The following is a 16032-nucleotide window of genomic DNA, read 5'->3' as shown; positions in this document are numbered from 1 at the left end:
AGAAAGCAGATTAACATTTAGAAGTCTATAATTTGGTCAACTGTTTTCTAGATGGGTTAGATAGATAGAAAAAAATTTGGGAGGGGTAGGAATTTAATTTAATAGTTCTTGCTCTTTTTTTTTTCTTCTTTTAATTTGTTTTGTTCCTTAAAAATGTCATTTAAAATGTGTGATCTTTGGTACTTACTCTTCCTTATCTCAGTTTACTTCAAATCCCTTTTCCTCAAAACTTGAAAGCAACTGAGTCAACTCTGCTAGCCAAGCCCTCACGGAGATTCTGGCTCAGAACTCCATTGTGCTTTAAGCATGGAAATCCAAAACAACTCATTTGGAGACACAATCTACCTATTAGACCTGATGAAATACTGGAAATTTTCTGATCAGAGTCTCAATCATCAGTTGCCACACCTAAGACAACTGGTTTCACAATTGGCAGCAGGAGTCTTGTCTGAATGTGACTGGCTATTGTTAACTCTGTTCTTTACTATGATTATTAGAGGAGTAAGGGGTAGCCATCATTTCATAGCAATTAAAGAAAAGTTTCTGCATAGAAGAAATTTGTCATTTCATAGTACACATGAAAGTTGCTTCTGCACACAACAAATATGCATTTGAAACTTAAAATACTGTGCAAAGACTTTCACTGGAGTCTAAATGCAAGGCCTTTAAAATATTTTGTGATTGAAAGATGGTGGGGAAGTATGTGATAAAGCTTCATCATGCTTGGTGCAAAGTCACTGGGCTGGGTCACCTCAAATTGAGTTACTGTTTTAAAAGAAAAAAAAAAAAAATCAAAGACTTTCTCTGACTCCATGAGTGATTAAGCTCTAGGAATGTAAGGAGACCCTTCAGAGGAAGTGGCTTGCTATGCTAAGAAGGTTGGGGGGAATCAGCAGATCCTCCCATGAGATACCCTGCTGGAATATAAATTCCATGAAAATGTGACTGTGCATCTATGTCTTTTACCACCAACTCTTAGCACTGGGGGGCCCTAGCGGCTCAGTGGTTAAGAGCTCAGCTGCTAACCAAAAGGTTGGCAGTTCGAATTCACCAGCCACTCCTCAGAAACCCTATAAGGTAGTTCTACTCTGTTCTATAGGGTCATTATGAGTCACAATTGACTTGATGGCAATGGGTTTGGTTTGTTTTTTATTAGCACTGGGCCTAGCATGTACAGATGGCCAAAATATCTGAGAGGCTCCTCGGGTGCTCCACATGAGAGAGATGACAAACAGACTCTCCAGAGCACTGAAGAGAAATGAAAGAAAAGAACCCCTCTGGTCAGAACTTGATTATACCCATTATGCTCATTTTGGAAGCAGCTTGTTTCTAAGCATTCCAAGATCCTTTCCTGAAGCTCAAGAGTGCACTGTGTGTATGTGTTACCTTATAGGACCGCGAACACAAAAACTCACAGAACCAAACGATGGGATGCTTAAAAGGTGAGCCTACAGGGGAAGTGCTCATGCTTTTATAGTCCCAGATTTTCAGAAAACTGCAAATACACAGTAGCTGGGAGATCAAGTAAGTGTGACAGTGTGGATGAACAACAAAGAGCTGTAGAGCTGGCTTACACGAGACAGGATAAGTTATTGGTTTGTTAATTTGACCCTAAAGTTTAAGTCAAAATTCCAATTTATATTAAAATTTATTTCAAATGCCTCAAAGGTAAAAACGTGAACTAAAACAAAAATTAAAGCATTCAGTTTTAATTTTTAAACCAAAAAGAGCTAATTTTTAAAACTGTTACATTACCAAGAATATACAACCATAGTAACATCAGAGGTTAGGATTTTACGGTAATTCCTAAATCATTCAGAGAGCACTTGAGAATGACTAAAAAAAAGTAGCCATTTGCAGAGGGAGGTCATGACAGTAATTTTCACCAAATAAGAAAGTAAAAGCTAAGGAACTGAGAATCTGTTAAGATAAAGTGATAGGCAGCTACTGTAATACTGATTAAGAGATCAGATAATTAGTTTTTACCATAAGGAAGGAAACAAAGATACCAAATCTTTAAGGTTATCCATTTAGAATATTTGAAAAATCATGACTGAGACTTTTTCTAGGAACACTCTCACAATGTTCCATGTCAGAGTCTAACATGATAACCAAATGCACAGCTCCACAATATTTTAATGCATGTCTTAAGCACCAACAAATTATCACAAATAAAGGGCTATAATTTGCATAGTCAGCACGTTGGAACCAATCCCTATTATATACCCACCCATCCACATTAGAATTGGACATGTATTTCTTTCTGTAACTTTCTGAATTAAACACTCAAAGCAGCTCTCAATTTCTTTTCTAATGGTCACCTTTCATAACACGGGATAGGAACTGAAAAAAAAAGATTTCCTCTTCCTAGTCACCAGTTTAAGCCACTTACTCTAGCCCAACAGATGATGAAGCTGTATAATTAAACAACATGTTATTAGCTCATATGGACAGAACTGACATTACTGGCATTTTTAAGTTTTTTTTTGTTGTTGTTCTGTAATCCACTTACTGAGATTCATCATTGTCAGCTCTCCGGGATAAGGGTAGTGAAGCCTTTCTGCAAAGTCCCGACAATACCACACAAGAAGTTCCTGGTTGGCAGGGATGGGCTTAACGGTGTAGAAGTAGACGTTCATCCCGTTCTGACACGCAGCCAGGTTTTGCTCCCGGGCAGAGTGCGCAGGATTCACATAGCGCATCCAGTTGCTTTTCTCCTCGTTAAAGCCATCGATGAAGTGGTGAAGCTCGCCCCTGGAATAGATCTGTCCAAAAGAGAAGACAGACGTGTAAAAGGAAGTCAGCCCCAAAGCACTGGAAAGCTCCCCCCAGCACCTCTAAGGGTAAACACAGCAAGTACCATGTGTGATTTCTGATCCCCTATTGCCTTAGTTAGAAAAATAACCCAATCTGTTTAGCCGGAGTAGTCTTGAATCAGCAGAAATAAGGGCGGTTACAGATAAGGCGCACTTTGTCAGTTACCTTTTCCATTTCAGTTTTATCATCTTTTCATGTTCGGGAAAAATAGCAGAAGAATGAAACACAAAATTTCATTTTAAGGAGCTGCCTCCGGCTGATTAAACCACCACAGAGTACTATTTTGCTACGGCGGTGAATGGCAAATGGGCGATGCTACTAACTTCAGTTCCGATTATGCTGATTTTTAATGCTTTGAGTCACCTGGGTAAGACTAAGATGACTGACTACGTCAAACTGAGTCTCTCAGTTTTTCTATGGCCTCTGTACTTGCTGTTTCCTACACCCCCGCCCAAGGCTTAAACTATGCAAACATCCTCCACCCCCAACCCTCCAAGTCCTAAAGTAACACTTGTTTATATGAATACTTGGAACCTTGCCTTTTTTGTGGAAACACTGGGTGGGGCAAAGGTGAACTTCACCTGCCATAACAAAGTGAACACCGGGACAGAAGCCAGAATTTGACAGTCCACTGAGAAGTCACTTTTCCTCTTGATAAACATGTTCAGCCCTGCACTTTTCTTTCAAGCCAAAGGAGAGGAGAGGGAACCCCTCTTATCTGTGAGAAGGCTGGCTAAAACACCACACACAGAGCCACAGCCGTGTGTTTTTGGAAAAAGAACAGGAAGAATGTTGTTCTTTAAAGGCAACGCGTAACGAAAGATTCAGAGCTTGCCCTAAAGACAATGGGTGAAAAGGCCGAGGTAAGAAGTAGAAAAATTAAAATATACGCTCTTACTGAAACTATAAAGACATTCCTTATCCTGCTACAGAAAGTTTCTCTCTCTCTCTCTCTCTCTTTTTAAGAGGTATCACCTTTTCTTTAGACTTCAGACATTTTCTTATACAATCAATACCTGGTCATCTTCGAATTGTAGTCTCCAAGTAGTAAGGCTACTGTTTAGAGCAGAAATTTTGCTCTAACAGCACCGCAGATTTTTGCTTTGGTCTTATTCACACACCATCTACAACAGTCTACAAATTGTTTCTATATTTCACTCAAACATTATCAAAAATAAAAAGGAACTCTGTCTCTTTAACACAGGCAGTAAACACGAGAATCACTTTCTTTTAAGAGTAACTTCCTGTAAATTGTGAAGGGGGAAATACATGTGGCTTCATCAAAGCAACTTGTGAGAGCTTTTGCGGTGTGTTTTGTTAAGAGAAAATGGAACAAGGCTGGGTGAATTCTGCTATCAAGAGGGGTTTTCAAGTTTGTTTACTCTGATGTGCAAACTTCCAGGAACATGGGGTTCCATCGCTCTTGCACTCTTCGCTGGGGCGGAAGCTGCTTTCTAAAGCTACTGGTATGCTGATTCCAGTCAGCCTTCCACAGATTACAATTTACTGTATCCTCATTTAAAAACAGAAACGTCGATGCCATGAAGTCACACATATGCACACCCACAAGAAAATAAAATAATGCAAAAGTAAAATGAACGCTGTTCCCTATCACCTCACTACATTTCCATATATTATCTAGAAGATTAAAAACGTGCTGACTCATAGTACAGTTACAAGAAATAATGTCCCTGGTTTCTCAACTTGAACATCCCTTCCCTCCTTTGACTGTGTAATTTGCATGAAACTTTTTCTTTCCACACAACAGATGTTCGTATTCCTGCCAGCAAAATCAGGATGCTTTTAACAACATGTGGGATGATGTTTCCTACAATATTCCTTGCATGTGAAAGGCTGATTCAAATAAACCCTTTCAGTTACTTATCTTGAATCTTTAATGAACCAGGGAACTGTGACAGGGATGGGAGGGTCTTAGGTATTTCTTGCCTTTTTTTCAAAAAAAGCCCAAAAAACCAAACCCGTGGCCGTGGAGTCGATTCCGACTCATAACGACCCTATAGGACAAAGCAGAACTGCCTCACAGGGTTTCCAAGGAGCGGCTGGTGGATTCGAACTGCCAATCTTTTGGTTAGCAGCTTTAGCTCTTAACCATTATGCCACCAGGGTTTCCTTTTTCAAAATGACCATGCATTAATGAGGCTTATGATGTCTTCAATTTAGACCTTCGACTCCAAGAATTTGTACACCTCCCTGGTGGCACAGTGGTTAAGAACTTGGCTGCTAACCAAAATGTCGGTACTTCGAATCCACCAGCCACTCCTTGGAAATCCCATAGAGTAGTTCTACTCTGTCATATAGGGTCACTATGACTCGGAATCAACTCAACGACAATGGGCTTGGTTTTTTTTTTTTCTTTCTTTCTTTATTGCTCAGTTCTGAGAAGAATTAATTGGCAATAAAGGCAAAAATGCACTCACTGACATTTTCCCCGTTAAAAATCATGTAAATATATTTTAAGCATGAGTAATTATTAAATAAAACTTGGGAGCACTCAAATTTTAGTGAATATGCAATGGCTCTCTTTTGCTTGGAAAATAGTAAAATAAATTTCTAAAAACACAAAACTTTCTGGATTTAACAAAAAACAAACAACAACAAAACAACTTATTTCTTAGGAACAGCTACTGAACGATTCCCCAACAGAAGTCTTTTATAATAATGTGACAAAAGATACGTGTTCTAGGCAAAAATACTGGCCAAGGTACATATAATCGAATTCTTGTTATCATGCAGCCATTTCTTAAAAGAATTGAAATAGTGGTTCCCCATTAGTCATGTACATTTTGTGTAAGTATGTATAAAAGTGACTTTTGTTTTTAAATTTAGTAAGCATATCTTTATTTTCTACGTGAAGAAAGGGAGCATCCCAGAAAGATATTCTGGGAAGGGGAAAAACAGCCTGACTTCGCTCTGTTCACTCCTAATCCAGGGTCTTTTTTTCAAGGATTTCTTTCATCTCCTCAGTTTACCTCTGGGGTCCTTTGTAACTCTGATATTCCAAAGGAAATTGTATTGGCCAGGTCTGTTAACTGAATGTTATAGGAAAGCTTATCACCTCACATTTGTAAGCGTTTTCCTTGTGCTATGGAGTAATCTACATACTGTCAAATCCAAAAGTTTTCCAGTACAGACTCATTTATATAGGACTAGTCCTGTGGTCCTTTTTCCATTTCCTAAGCCCCATCTTCGCTAAGCTCCATCTTCCCTAAGCCCCGTCTTCCCTAAACCCCATCTTCCACTCATCCTTCTTTAATGGCATTTATTTTCAAGACAATTCATTTATGATAACTCTTGCATTCAATTAAAGTTAACTCAGCAAGAAATCAAGAAGGGGTGAAATCTAAGGCTTGGTGACTCATTACTACTTCCTTGCAGAGAAATGCAAATGAACCTACCCTTGAAGCAAGCAGCAAACTGTTTCCTTTCATCACAAAGCTCTAATGAGTTGCAAAAATTAAGATTCACATAGAGTCCATATCTCCATCATTAACCACCTAGAGGCTATGTTTCTAGAGCCACACATTTAACGAGTTTCTTTACATTGGCTCAGGATTCCCTGTGTCCGTGGGGAGCCTGAATACTTGTGTGTGAGCCCCAGTGTTTCTCAGGACAGGTTGAAGAAGGAACTGACCCAGCTCTTCTAGCTCCATTTTTTCCCCTAACACTGAATGAGTCTGGAAAAATTTTCCTTACTTACCCGCCAAAAGTATTTCCTGTTTGCGTTTTTGGGAACAGTATCATTGGTGTAGATTTCGCCTATTAGTGGTCCAAAACGTGTTCCCTTTGGTATGTATTCTTTACTCACCACTCCAATAACCTAAAGAGAGTAACATATATGAAACAATTATTTTAACTTTAAAATGCTAACCAATCTTTTTTATTTCAACAAACTTGAATTGTTAAGTGGTTAGAATCAACTGACAGCAACGGGTTTGGTTTTTTTGGTTAATACAACCAAAGAACCACAAAACTGTGATACAGATAGCAGACATTAATGGGGCCTACCTAATTAACAACAAGCTTCACTTTAAAGGGAGACCCTCTTTTAAACTCAAGACCATAAGCAAATAACCAAGCATTAATATAGCCTGGAGAATTGTTCTCCAGTAACTAAGGGGCCTTTAATTTTACTTAATTTTTTTTTTTTTAATGGTAGAAGAACAGAGTGGATAACCATTCTGTTTTAGAATGTGAATCAGATACTGCGGGATGAATTAGATGATCAAGATGAGTCTATTTCAGCCTGCTCCTAGTTTCCCATTTCTCCTTCTCCCCCAAACCATAAACGCTGTGTGCTTGAGGGAAATAAAATAGTTTTAACCTCAGAAACCAAAATAATGTTCTTTGGTTTTTCCACAAGGCCTAAGGAACCAGAAACCAAACACACTCTTTTTTTTTTCATTCATAATGAGGTTAAAGATCTCTTTAATAGAAGAAAGTCCAAATAACTTTGTTCTTTCTTCTCTAGTATCTTCTAGTCGGCAGTGGTCAAAAGTCCTTTGAAATAGAATTTGTACTGTGGAGTGTAGTAGGTTCTGAGAGCTGTGGGTTCTAAGATCTGAGGAAACGGCCTTCTCAGACTGTATGTATCACACACTTTGACTTTGTAGTGCCTTGCTAAAGAAACACGTTAAATATGCCAGTTCCTCCTTGATCGTAAATTTCTTTTGGGGGGGGTGGTTAAAAAATCACCAACCACAAATCAGGAAGCAATTCATCACTACTCAAAAGAACTCCTCTGTAAAGCAGTTCTTTACAACATTTTGCAGTTACAGTTTTGTTTTGGTTTATTCACTCACTTTTCCATTTTTATTTTCTTCTCATTCAAATCAGCCTACCAATTACTGAATAACTTGCTAACATGACCTGCGAGTAGAGAAAAGAGTTTTTTCCCCCAGCTTTTTATTATTCCTAGTGGTCTCTATGTATTTGTTTCTTCCTGAGGCGGTAGACTCAAATACGTGAATCAATACATTTTCACAAAGTGCTCATGTTAACATTTTAACTATTAAACACACTGATATCTCATTAAATCTCATCAATAATTTAAATCTCTATTTCAATGCTTATGGAATAAGCACACTGACCTGGTTGTGACAGACTAGTCTTTCTCATGTTAATTTCTTATCAGCCAAAGTTTTTTTTTTTTTTAAATAACAATTTAGTATTCAATACAGTATACAAGTCAACGGAGCATACCCAGACTGGAAAGAGAAAAAAAGAAAAGAAAATTTCCTACACCTAACAGAAGCTGAAACAAGGTTGGTGGGCTAGAGCGTTATTTTTGGTCCTTTATAAATTTCTGGCAGAGAGCTGAAAAAAGCAGATGTTCATTTCATCCTCCTCCTCTGCCTTCATTTACATCTATCTGCCATTTCAATAACAGTCAGTCATTATTGGTATTTGTTGGCAGTATAACTATTGGGAAGAGGAGTTTTTCAGAGCAGTCTTGAGATAAAAATACATATTTAAAGCTTAAGTAGACTCACTTATTCAAAGGCTCAGTGTTTAGATATATTATTATTGAACCAAATTCATTTAGACAATTCATGGAATTGACTTCTATGCCATGCAAATCATTTGGCATTCATATTTGAGTGAGTATTCAATAACATTAAAATGAAAAACAGGAAAAGCAAATAATGCCATTTGTTGGTCAGCCAATAATTAGCAGTTGATATTTTCAATATATCCATTTTAAAGCATTAATTTTAAGAAAGGTACTTAACTGGTTCATCAACTTTGTTTTAAATTATAGTCTCCTGCAGACAGTGTCTTGGGAGTCAGAGTTTGATTACCAACAAGTAGCATTACATTGAGGTCAGGGGTTTTCTTCCGTAGTGCTATTTTTTTTAACCAGAACGGGCCTCTTGGTTTTTAGCTATCAATCTTACACTAAGAAAACACACAACATTTTCTCGTGGCCAAAAAGAAGTCAGCTAGAATCTTGATCCTACAGAGGAATTTGGTGAGGACATGGTCACCCTACAATTGTGTGAGCACAACTACGGGCAAGTTACTGGGGAAGATATAAAGCTATCCTGGAAGTAGTTCTTGCCATCTACAACCTTACAAATCCAATGCAGCAGGCAAGACATGAGTACAATAAAAAAAAAGGAGGGTCTTTGGTAAAAGAAACGTCTATGAAAACCCTAGAACCCCAAACAAATAAAAGAGCCTCAATATTAGATTCTCTTTAGGAGTGGGACAGAACCCTAACATTTATATTTCTATTATATGCAGAGTTATACAGTACAGGATAAAACCACACATACAGATAAATATAAGCACAAAGTCATGGAATTTCAAGGTGGAAAGGAATCTTGTGCCTTATAATGCTATCTATATCCACTCCCACTCCAGCACTCTTAATACACAATAAAATCCTTCATCTCGAATCTAAATCTGGGGCATTATTCAAAGAGGACATAAAAGCTCTAACTCTAAGATGATGGTGCTTGTCAGAGGTTAAATTTGGTGGTGGAATAGGAACCCGGGTTGTTTTTAATGGGGAGAAAAGACCAAGTCAGAGTTCTCCTCCGGCCCTGAAAAGAGCTAGATGAGTTTCTATTTTGGCCAACTTTTCCATCCACTGCTGACAACCCTCTACCACTGGAGCAAGCTAATGTTATAAAGGAACCTGGTGAGTGCCTTGCGTTTCACAGTGCTAAAAAGACTAATTATGAATGTGTTCACCTAACTCTGGAAGGAAACTTCACTGGAACTGACCAGGGTCCTAAAAGAATTACTGCTGGGGACAGGCTGCTGTGTGCCTTCTATAAACAGTTCGAGGACACTGGGCTTCAACACTTCCTTGTTTCACCTACCCCCACAGAAGCCCTTCCACGCCATGCTTTATGTGCAGAGCCGACCCTGCCGCCACTTGGGCAGATCTGTCTCTGTCAGTGGCCTCAGTTACAGAGACACCTAGACATCCGCAGCTTTCAGACAAAAACAGGGCTTACTGGGCTCGTTTTCATTTTTTACAAAATGAAGTCAATTTTACAGCTTAGGATGGATCGAATGGGGTGCTGAATGAAAGTCCCATAGCAAGGAGAATTTTTTTTTTTTATTAAAGTAAATTCTTCCTTTAGGAAGTATGCAAACAAACAACCCCGCAGCAGTGGGTTTTAAGCACAAACATTGTCCAGGCCTAATGTGGTATGAGCATCCTCACCCCAAATTACATCAAGATCATTTTAATTACTAGCTATCTCTCCCCTTCCCCTAACTCCACCCTGTAAAAGTGACTCATTCCATTAAAATTCTGTTTTGAATATAAGGATATTTGCATTGAGATGACTGACACTCTGTAGTGGACCAAGGCCTTCAGCCTGCAATTTGCCCCATTTTTTTTTTTTTAAAGGGGTGGAGTGAACAGAGATTTTTTGCAAGGTTTCCTCCTTAATTATCTTTATATAAAGGAAACGTAGTAATACATCATCTCTCAAATAAAAGGCAGTATGAAGAAGAGAGAATTGCATGTTATGGCGAGATACTTTTTACAGATGGCTCGAGTTAATAATGGGCCTCAATCAAAATGGACATTGAGTGGGTCCCCGTGATCAGTCTGATGTTTATCACCACCCGACATTGGGAGGTCAGAGTCAGAGCCACAGCGCCTGTTGAATACAAGTGACCTCCACTGACAGCAGAAACTGGTACAGGCTCCTGCTTCTAAAACATTAATGTCTAAATCGATTTTTTCTGCATTCAAGTGTTCATAGAAGATTATTTCAGGAGGACAAGGGGAAAAACCCCATAAAAGAATAACCCATCAGTTTTAAAAAGTTTTGAATAGTATGTCTATCTTTGGTTTGGGTTCTGGAAATAGGAAGTAAGAACAGCTTCATTAAAGGTGCAAAACGATTCTAAACCAAATCTAAAAATGAGGCCGAAGATCAGAAATATAGTTTGTATGTTTTGTTTTTAAGCCAAAAAAAAAAAAAAAGGTGCTGACACATAGCGCAAATTCATAATGAAAAATGATCTTGTTAAAAAAAAAAATCCCCAGTATGTCAGCAGAACGGTACATAATGTAACATCTCCTGCTATTTCAGGGAGGGTAAGATAAATCAGTCAGATAAAAACTACATGTAAAAAGGCTTTTTTTCCTATTTCCACAGCTCGTGGGACTTAAAGGGCTAACTGAATAATGATAATGTAAACATTTCATCAACCCTAAAGGTTTCTGCTCTGGAACTGGTTTGCAGCTATCATACCCTAAGTAGTTCAACCTCACCATCTCTTTCAACCGCTTAAAGGGAGCTGTCCTTTCCCAAAGTTCAAAAAGGAAGGAGGGAGAAACAGAAAAACAGGTACAAATTCCAGAGTAATAAGCTTAAAGCAATATTGCAAACAAGGTTGTTTCCTGGTTGCTTTTATGATTAGAGACTGAAAACATACTGTCTTATTCAAAAGATTCAGTTAAGAAAATATGGGAAAATAGGGTCAGAGAATCCGGAACTCCTAGGTTAGTTTTGAAGGATTCCTTCTTTAAGAACATGGGCACCGAATGTTTTTTGGTTGCTTAACATACTGAAATATAGAGTTACAAGTTCAGAGAAAAGTACAAATAAGCTTAATAAAGTATCACTCTGAAATATGTTAAGATGATAAATAAAACCACAGTGACACCAAGAGGGGCCAGTGTAGCATAATCAAAAAGCACTGCCTGAGGAAATCAGACGAACTTTGTGCTCCCAGTCCTGACTCTGGCTCTTAACAATATGCCTTGAACTAAATGATCTAAGAACATTCCTTGACTTAGCTATAATTCTACGTATAATGATGGAAACTGAAAAACTCTTAAGCTCAGAGCTGAACTGAGAACAAGGATATTACAGAATTAAGAGGCAAAGATGACCCACAGAATGGAGATCTTTATTTCAGTCCCAATGAGCTGGACAGGGCAGCACAGTACAAATTAATCCTGGGAACAAACCAGTATTTGGTCAATTTTGATATGGGAAAAAACACACACCACCTTTTAAAGCCACAGCCAAACCTTAAATACCCAAAAAACAAATCCAACATTGATTCCAGGGGCCATATATTACAAGACTTTCTATTGAGAAGAGCGTGACTTTCAGTAAGAGGTATAATTAAGGCTGACCTCTGGGGTTAAATTTTTGGTAACATTAACGTAAAACTACAATTTAAATTTTGCCCTTTATAAAATCTACCTCCACCCTCCTAGCAGCAAAAAAAAAAAAAAAAAAGGTTAAGCTTTAATGAAACTCAAAGCAGAGTGGCTCTATTTAATTTTAGACAGCTGTGTCTCCCCCTCACCAAAAACACTGAACTCAGACACAAACAGGAAAGAGACAAAGCTTTTCCCAAACAGGCTCTCAACTCCTTCAAATGCTGTTCCTTAGGGAAGGGGGAAAGTGATTTGACGTGGTTGTAATAAATAGTCCCAGTTGCAACCTCTGGATTCCTGCAAAGGGTCCCCTTTTCACTACTTTCTGAATGCAGTGACAGTGATCTGTGGTGGTGGTGGGAAGTCAGTAGAGGGGTCAATTGGTGCAAACTGGTGAGAGCAACTACAGTAGCCGAATTCTCAAAACAAGAAGTGGTTCTGCAAGCTATTTCACAGCTAAACATCACGCCTAGCTATAATCGTTCTATAAAAGCGTAAACACAAAACAGTTGCTCATTCCAAGCTCGGGTTTTCAGCCTCTTTGAAACAACAAAGAGTGTACCCACTTCAGAGGCCACTAAGGAATCGGTTTGCCAGCCCAGCCAGAGCCAAGGAGCTGCCACAGATAAACAGTGGTTAGCTCTTAAGTCATCCTAAGTGAGGACACTTTTTACATGAACCTCTTCTCGGTTTATACCCTCACTCCAATTCATAAACACGTCAAGGTTTTGAGAATAATTTTAGAAACCCAGCTAATAAAGCCAGCTCGTTAAAATAATAAAGCCATCTGATGAGCAAAGGGAGACAAAAGAAATATTAAAAACTCTTTTTCTAAGAAAAAGTTTTCCTCCTCAAAAGCTATTGAACAAGAGAGGTACTCAGGCCAGTGGGTCCAGGGCAGCTAGCTACTTTCCCTGAGCTCACTGACGATTCACCCACCCCATCACCTACTCCATGCTGCAAGTCGACATGTCAACTTGCCAAAAGATTTAACCGTTCACTAATTAGTATGGAAGAGTTGGTGGCTGGCAGAAATAAGACAGAATTAGCTTAGGGAAAGAGAAAGCAATGAGGGAAGTGAATTGAATGATCAATTATTTACTGATACTTAGAGATTCTCACAGATAGACGTCAAGGGTAAGTAGGGAGATTTGGCATCAGGTGACAATCTATACTGGCAAAAAATCAGAGACTTACCTCGTTGCTGTTGGTGGCATATTTGAAAAGCAGATTCCTTGGCAAGGATGCCTCTGCCTGAACTGAAGTCCCTCCGTCGATGCCAGAATCCCAGGAGTGGTCGTTCACGATGTATGTACACTTCTCTTCAAACTCAGCCTCTGTCCACAGAGTCATATCCACATCCTCCATGTCCATTTTCATGGTCCCCTCTGCCAACCCTTGAATCCTTACAGCGCTGGAGCTACACTTTGGGGCAGCCTGGAAGAGAAGGGAAAAAGGCCTTTAATCCCCATTGTCCTGCCGTTTCTGTGGCTCCCTCCGAGAGGCTATGACTAATACAGTAGTCTGAAGACTTTAAAAGCAGATGCAGAGTGCTTGGACAGTTGAGTAAGCCAAAATGCCGTATAAAGTAGACTGCCTTGAAGAGGCAAGGTTTTTAAATGCCACTCTTAGTTTTTTTTTAAAAAAAGTGGCAACCTCCTCGGAGGGAAAAAAACCACCTCCAAAGAATCCCTGGCTTTACCTCTCACAGCAGAGAAATGTTATGGGCGCTCAGTCCTGTGTCCAAGAACGCCTGGGGTCATGGCCGCCAGACCCTCAGCGTTGTGGAAACGCTGCCTCAGAAAAGTGTCACAAACAAGGAGAGGAAGAGGAAGGAGCTCTGTCTGCCTCTGAATGAAGCTAAAAATGGAAAGCGCGTGTGATGCAGGAGCGGAACCCAGCCTGCCTTTTCCAAATGGGGAAGACTGAACTTTCCCACCAGCTCCCAACACAAAACAACTTTCAAAACAACCTGCCCCCCCCCCCCTTCTGCTGTGCTCTCTCTTTCATCCTCACACATGGAAGGCTGAAAAGGACTACATCCTGCCAGCATCACTGAGCCACGGCCTTTCAGAAATCTTGGTCCAGAGGAACATTCAGAGGAGAAATGGGTGAAGGGGGGAAACAGCTTGCAGTTTCCATTGGCTGGTGGGTATCTCACACCAAATTGAAAAAGCAAAAACAAAACATAAAACTGTTCAATAGAATTCCTTTGAGAGAATTCCTTGAGGAGCCCTTGGCTACAAATAGCACTTTCCATTTAAATCTGAAAGTATACGAATTCCCAGAAGTCACGGATGTGCTACAGTTTACTGTAACTAAAGTTGTGACAAATCTAGAAGGCTCAGAGCACAAGCTCCACTTCCACTTGAAAACTGATAAGGATATTCCCGCATTTTCTCCCTCGCACTCAGGAAAAGTGCTTTCCAAAGAGAAAAAAGATCACCTTCTGTGATGTTTTCCCATTCATATACATATCTGGTAACAAGTAGGAATACAAGTATCATTTCCAGGTAAGAACATGGACTTGTTAGAATGTAAACATAACACTCTGGAAGTCCTTCAAGGTGGCTTTTATATTCTTCCACCTCTTCCCTACATAGGACACTCTTTAAAAAAATATCAGATGCAAAGTTGTTTTTTCTTCAGTTAAAATTTCAACAAACTTGCCTATTATTATTTATTATTTCCTACGTGTACAGTCATGATCTTAAATAAATGTTTTCTCCTTTAAAAGCAAGATTTAAAAACTAAGCCAACCCAGAATATTTACTTTCTTTGATGGGAGTGGGGGGGGGGGGAACCGAAATTTCAATGAATTGACAATTATGCCTAGAACTGAAAGGGTTAATGATTCATAAGGAAAAAGTCTTATAAATGTTGTTGGACAGCACTAAGCGCAGTAAAGCAGAAGCATTTGTTTCTACTGCGACTAGGATAGCCAAAAAAAAAAAAAAGTTTTCAGATCAATTTCACAATAAAAATAAAATCAAGTTCCTTACCGAGCTCGTACCCACACGTTTTTCCAAGCACAAATCCAACATCGGAGATAAGTCTCGCTCATCTCTACACAGTCCACATTGCTTCCCGCGTCCTGTCGCCGGGCTGAGCAGGTCTGAGGCGCACCTCGGCTGTCCCTCCTTTTCTACGGCCGCCCGCCCGCCCGCCCGGGCGCCGGCTCTGGCTCTCGGCGGACAGGTGCCGCGCGCTGCTCTTGCCTCTCCGCAACACTGGAGGGCCGAGTGTCACAGCAGCACTTTCAGCCCGTGTTAACCAGACCGGCGGCTCTTTCCCCTCCCTGCTGCAGATTAGCCACTCGCCGTCTGATTCACTCCTACCAGCTGCCTGAAGTGGGGGCGTGGCCTCACCTGGACTCGGCGGAGCCGCGCGGAGCCGAGCCCAGGGCTTTCCCCCCAGTTGTGAGCCGCTGAGCTTCCTCTCATTATTAATGTGGATTTCAACATTTTCCTGGAATCTTCCTACTTCCCTTTGAAGGCGCTTAACCTCAACGTTTACTTGAGCTGTACTGTATTCTAAATGCACCAGACTGCCCTCCTTCCTGCGGCTTAGTAAGGGGTGCTCATTCTTTAAAGAAAAAAAAAAAATTACCTAAAAATTTTGTAATCCCTCAATTGAAATTCCCAGGTACAGATTATACAAGATCATACTTGGGGAGAACAAATTAAAATATTTTTGCATCTAATTTAATCAAATGTAGCTGTCTAGGGCTCAGGCTATTGTCTATGAAATACATGTTTCCCCAAAACTTGTAAGATTCTATTTCTCCTGCTAACTAAATTCACTCGAATTTGGCGAAACTAACTTCCCTCTTTGAAATATGTAGTAAACAGGGGAATAGGAAAACGCTATAGTCTTACAGATTGAAATTACTTTGCCTTTCCTCTCACAGTCCACAGTCAGACTTCAGAGGCCTGTGTAAGTAAACTGGGTGCAGTAATTATTTCACAGTCAAGGAGAGAATATTGAACTGATCACTACAAGTAGAAGGTGGTCAGAGGCAGTAATTATTGGGCTCTGAGACCCATCAGGCT

At 39.8% G+C, this 16032-nt stretch overlaps 1 protein-coding gene across 4 annotated transcripts in view; it reads right to left on the bottom strand.

Annotated features, from left to right (window-relative positions):
* Positions 1-15389, bottom strand: part of PRDM1 (PR/SET domain 1) — a 29133-nt gene extending 13744 nt beyond the window's left edge. The window contains exons 1-4 of one of the 4 annotated variants that reach the window (XM_064289298.1): positions 14983-15389; positions 13178-13417; positions 6536-6655; positions 2513-2765 (exon numbers count right to left, since the gene is read on the bottom strand). In XM_064289298.1, coding sequence (XP_064145368.1) covers positions 2513-2765; positions 6536-6655; positions 13178-13417; positions 14983-15024 — 655 coding nt within the window. In that variant the 5' untranslated portion in view covers positions 15025-15389. The other 3 variants (XM_003404317.4, XM_023543244.2, XM_023543252.2) reach the window with 3 other exon arrangements.
* Between the last annotated feature and the right edge of the window lie 643 nt (positions 15390-16032).

The sequence above is a fragment of the Loxodonta africana genome, chromosome 1 (genome assembly GCF_030014295.1).
Source record: "Loxodonta africana isolate mLoxAfr1 chromosome 1, mLoxAfr1.hap2, whole genome shotgun sequence".
NCBI classification, from domain to species: Eukaryota; Metazoa; Chordata; class Mammalia; order Proboscidea; family Elephantidae; genus Loxodonta; species Loxodonta africana.
The sequence above is the reverse complement of the archived record's forward strand: the minus strand, read 5'-3'. Positions and strand labels throughout refer to the sequence as shown.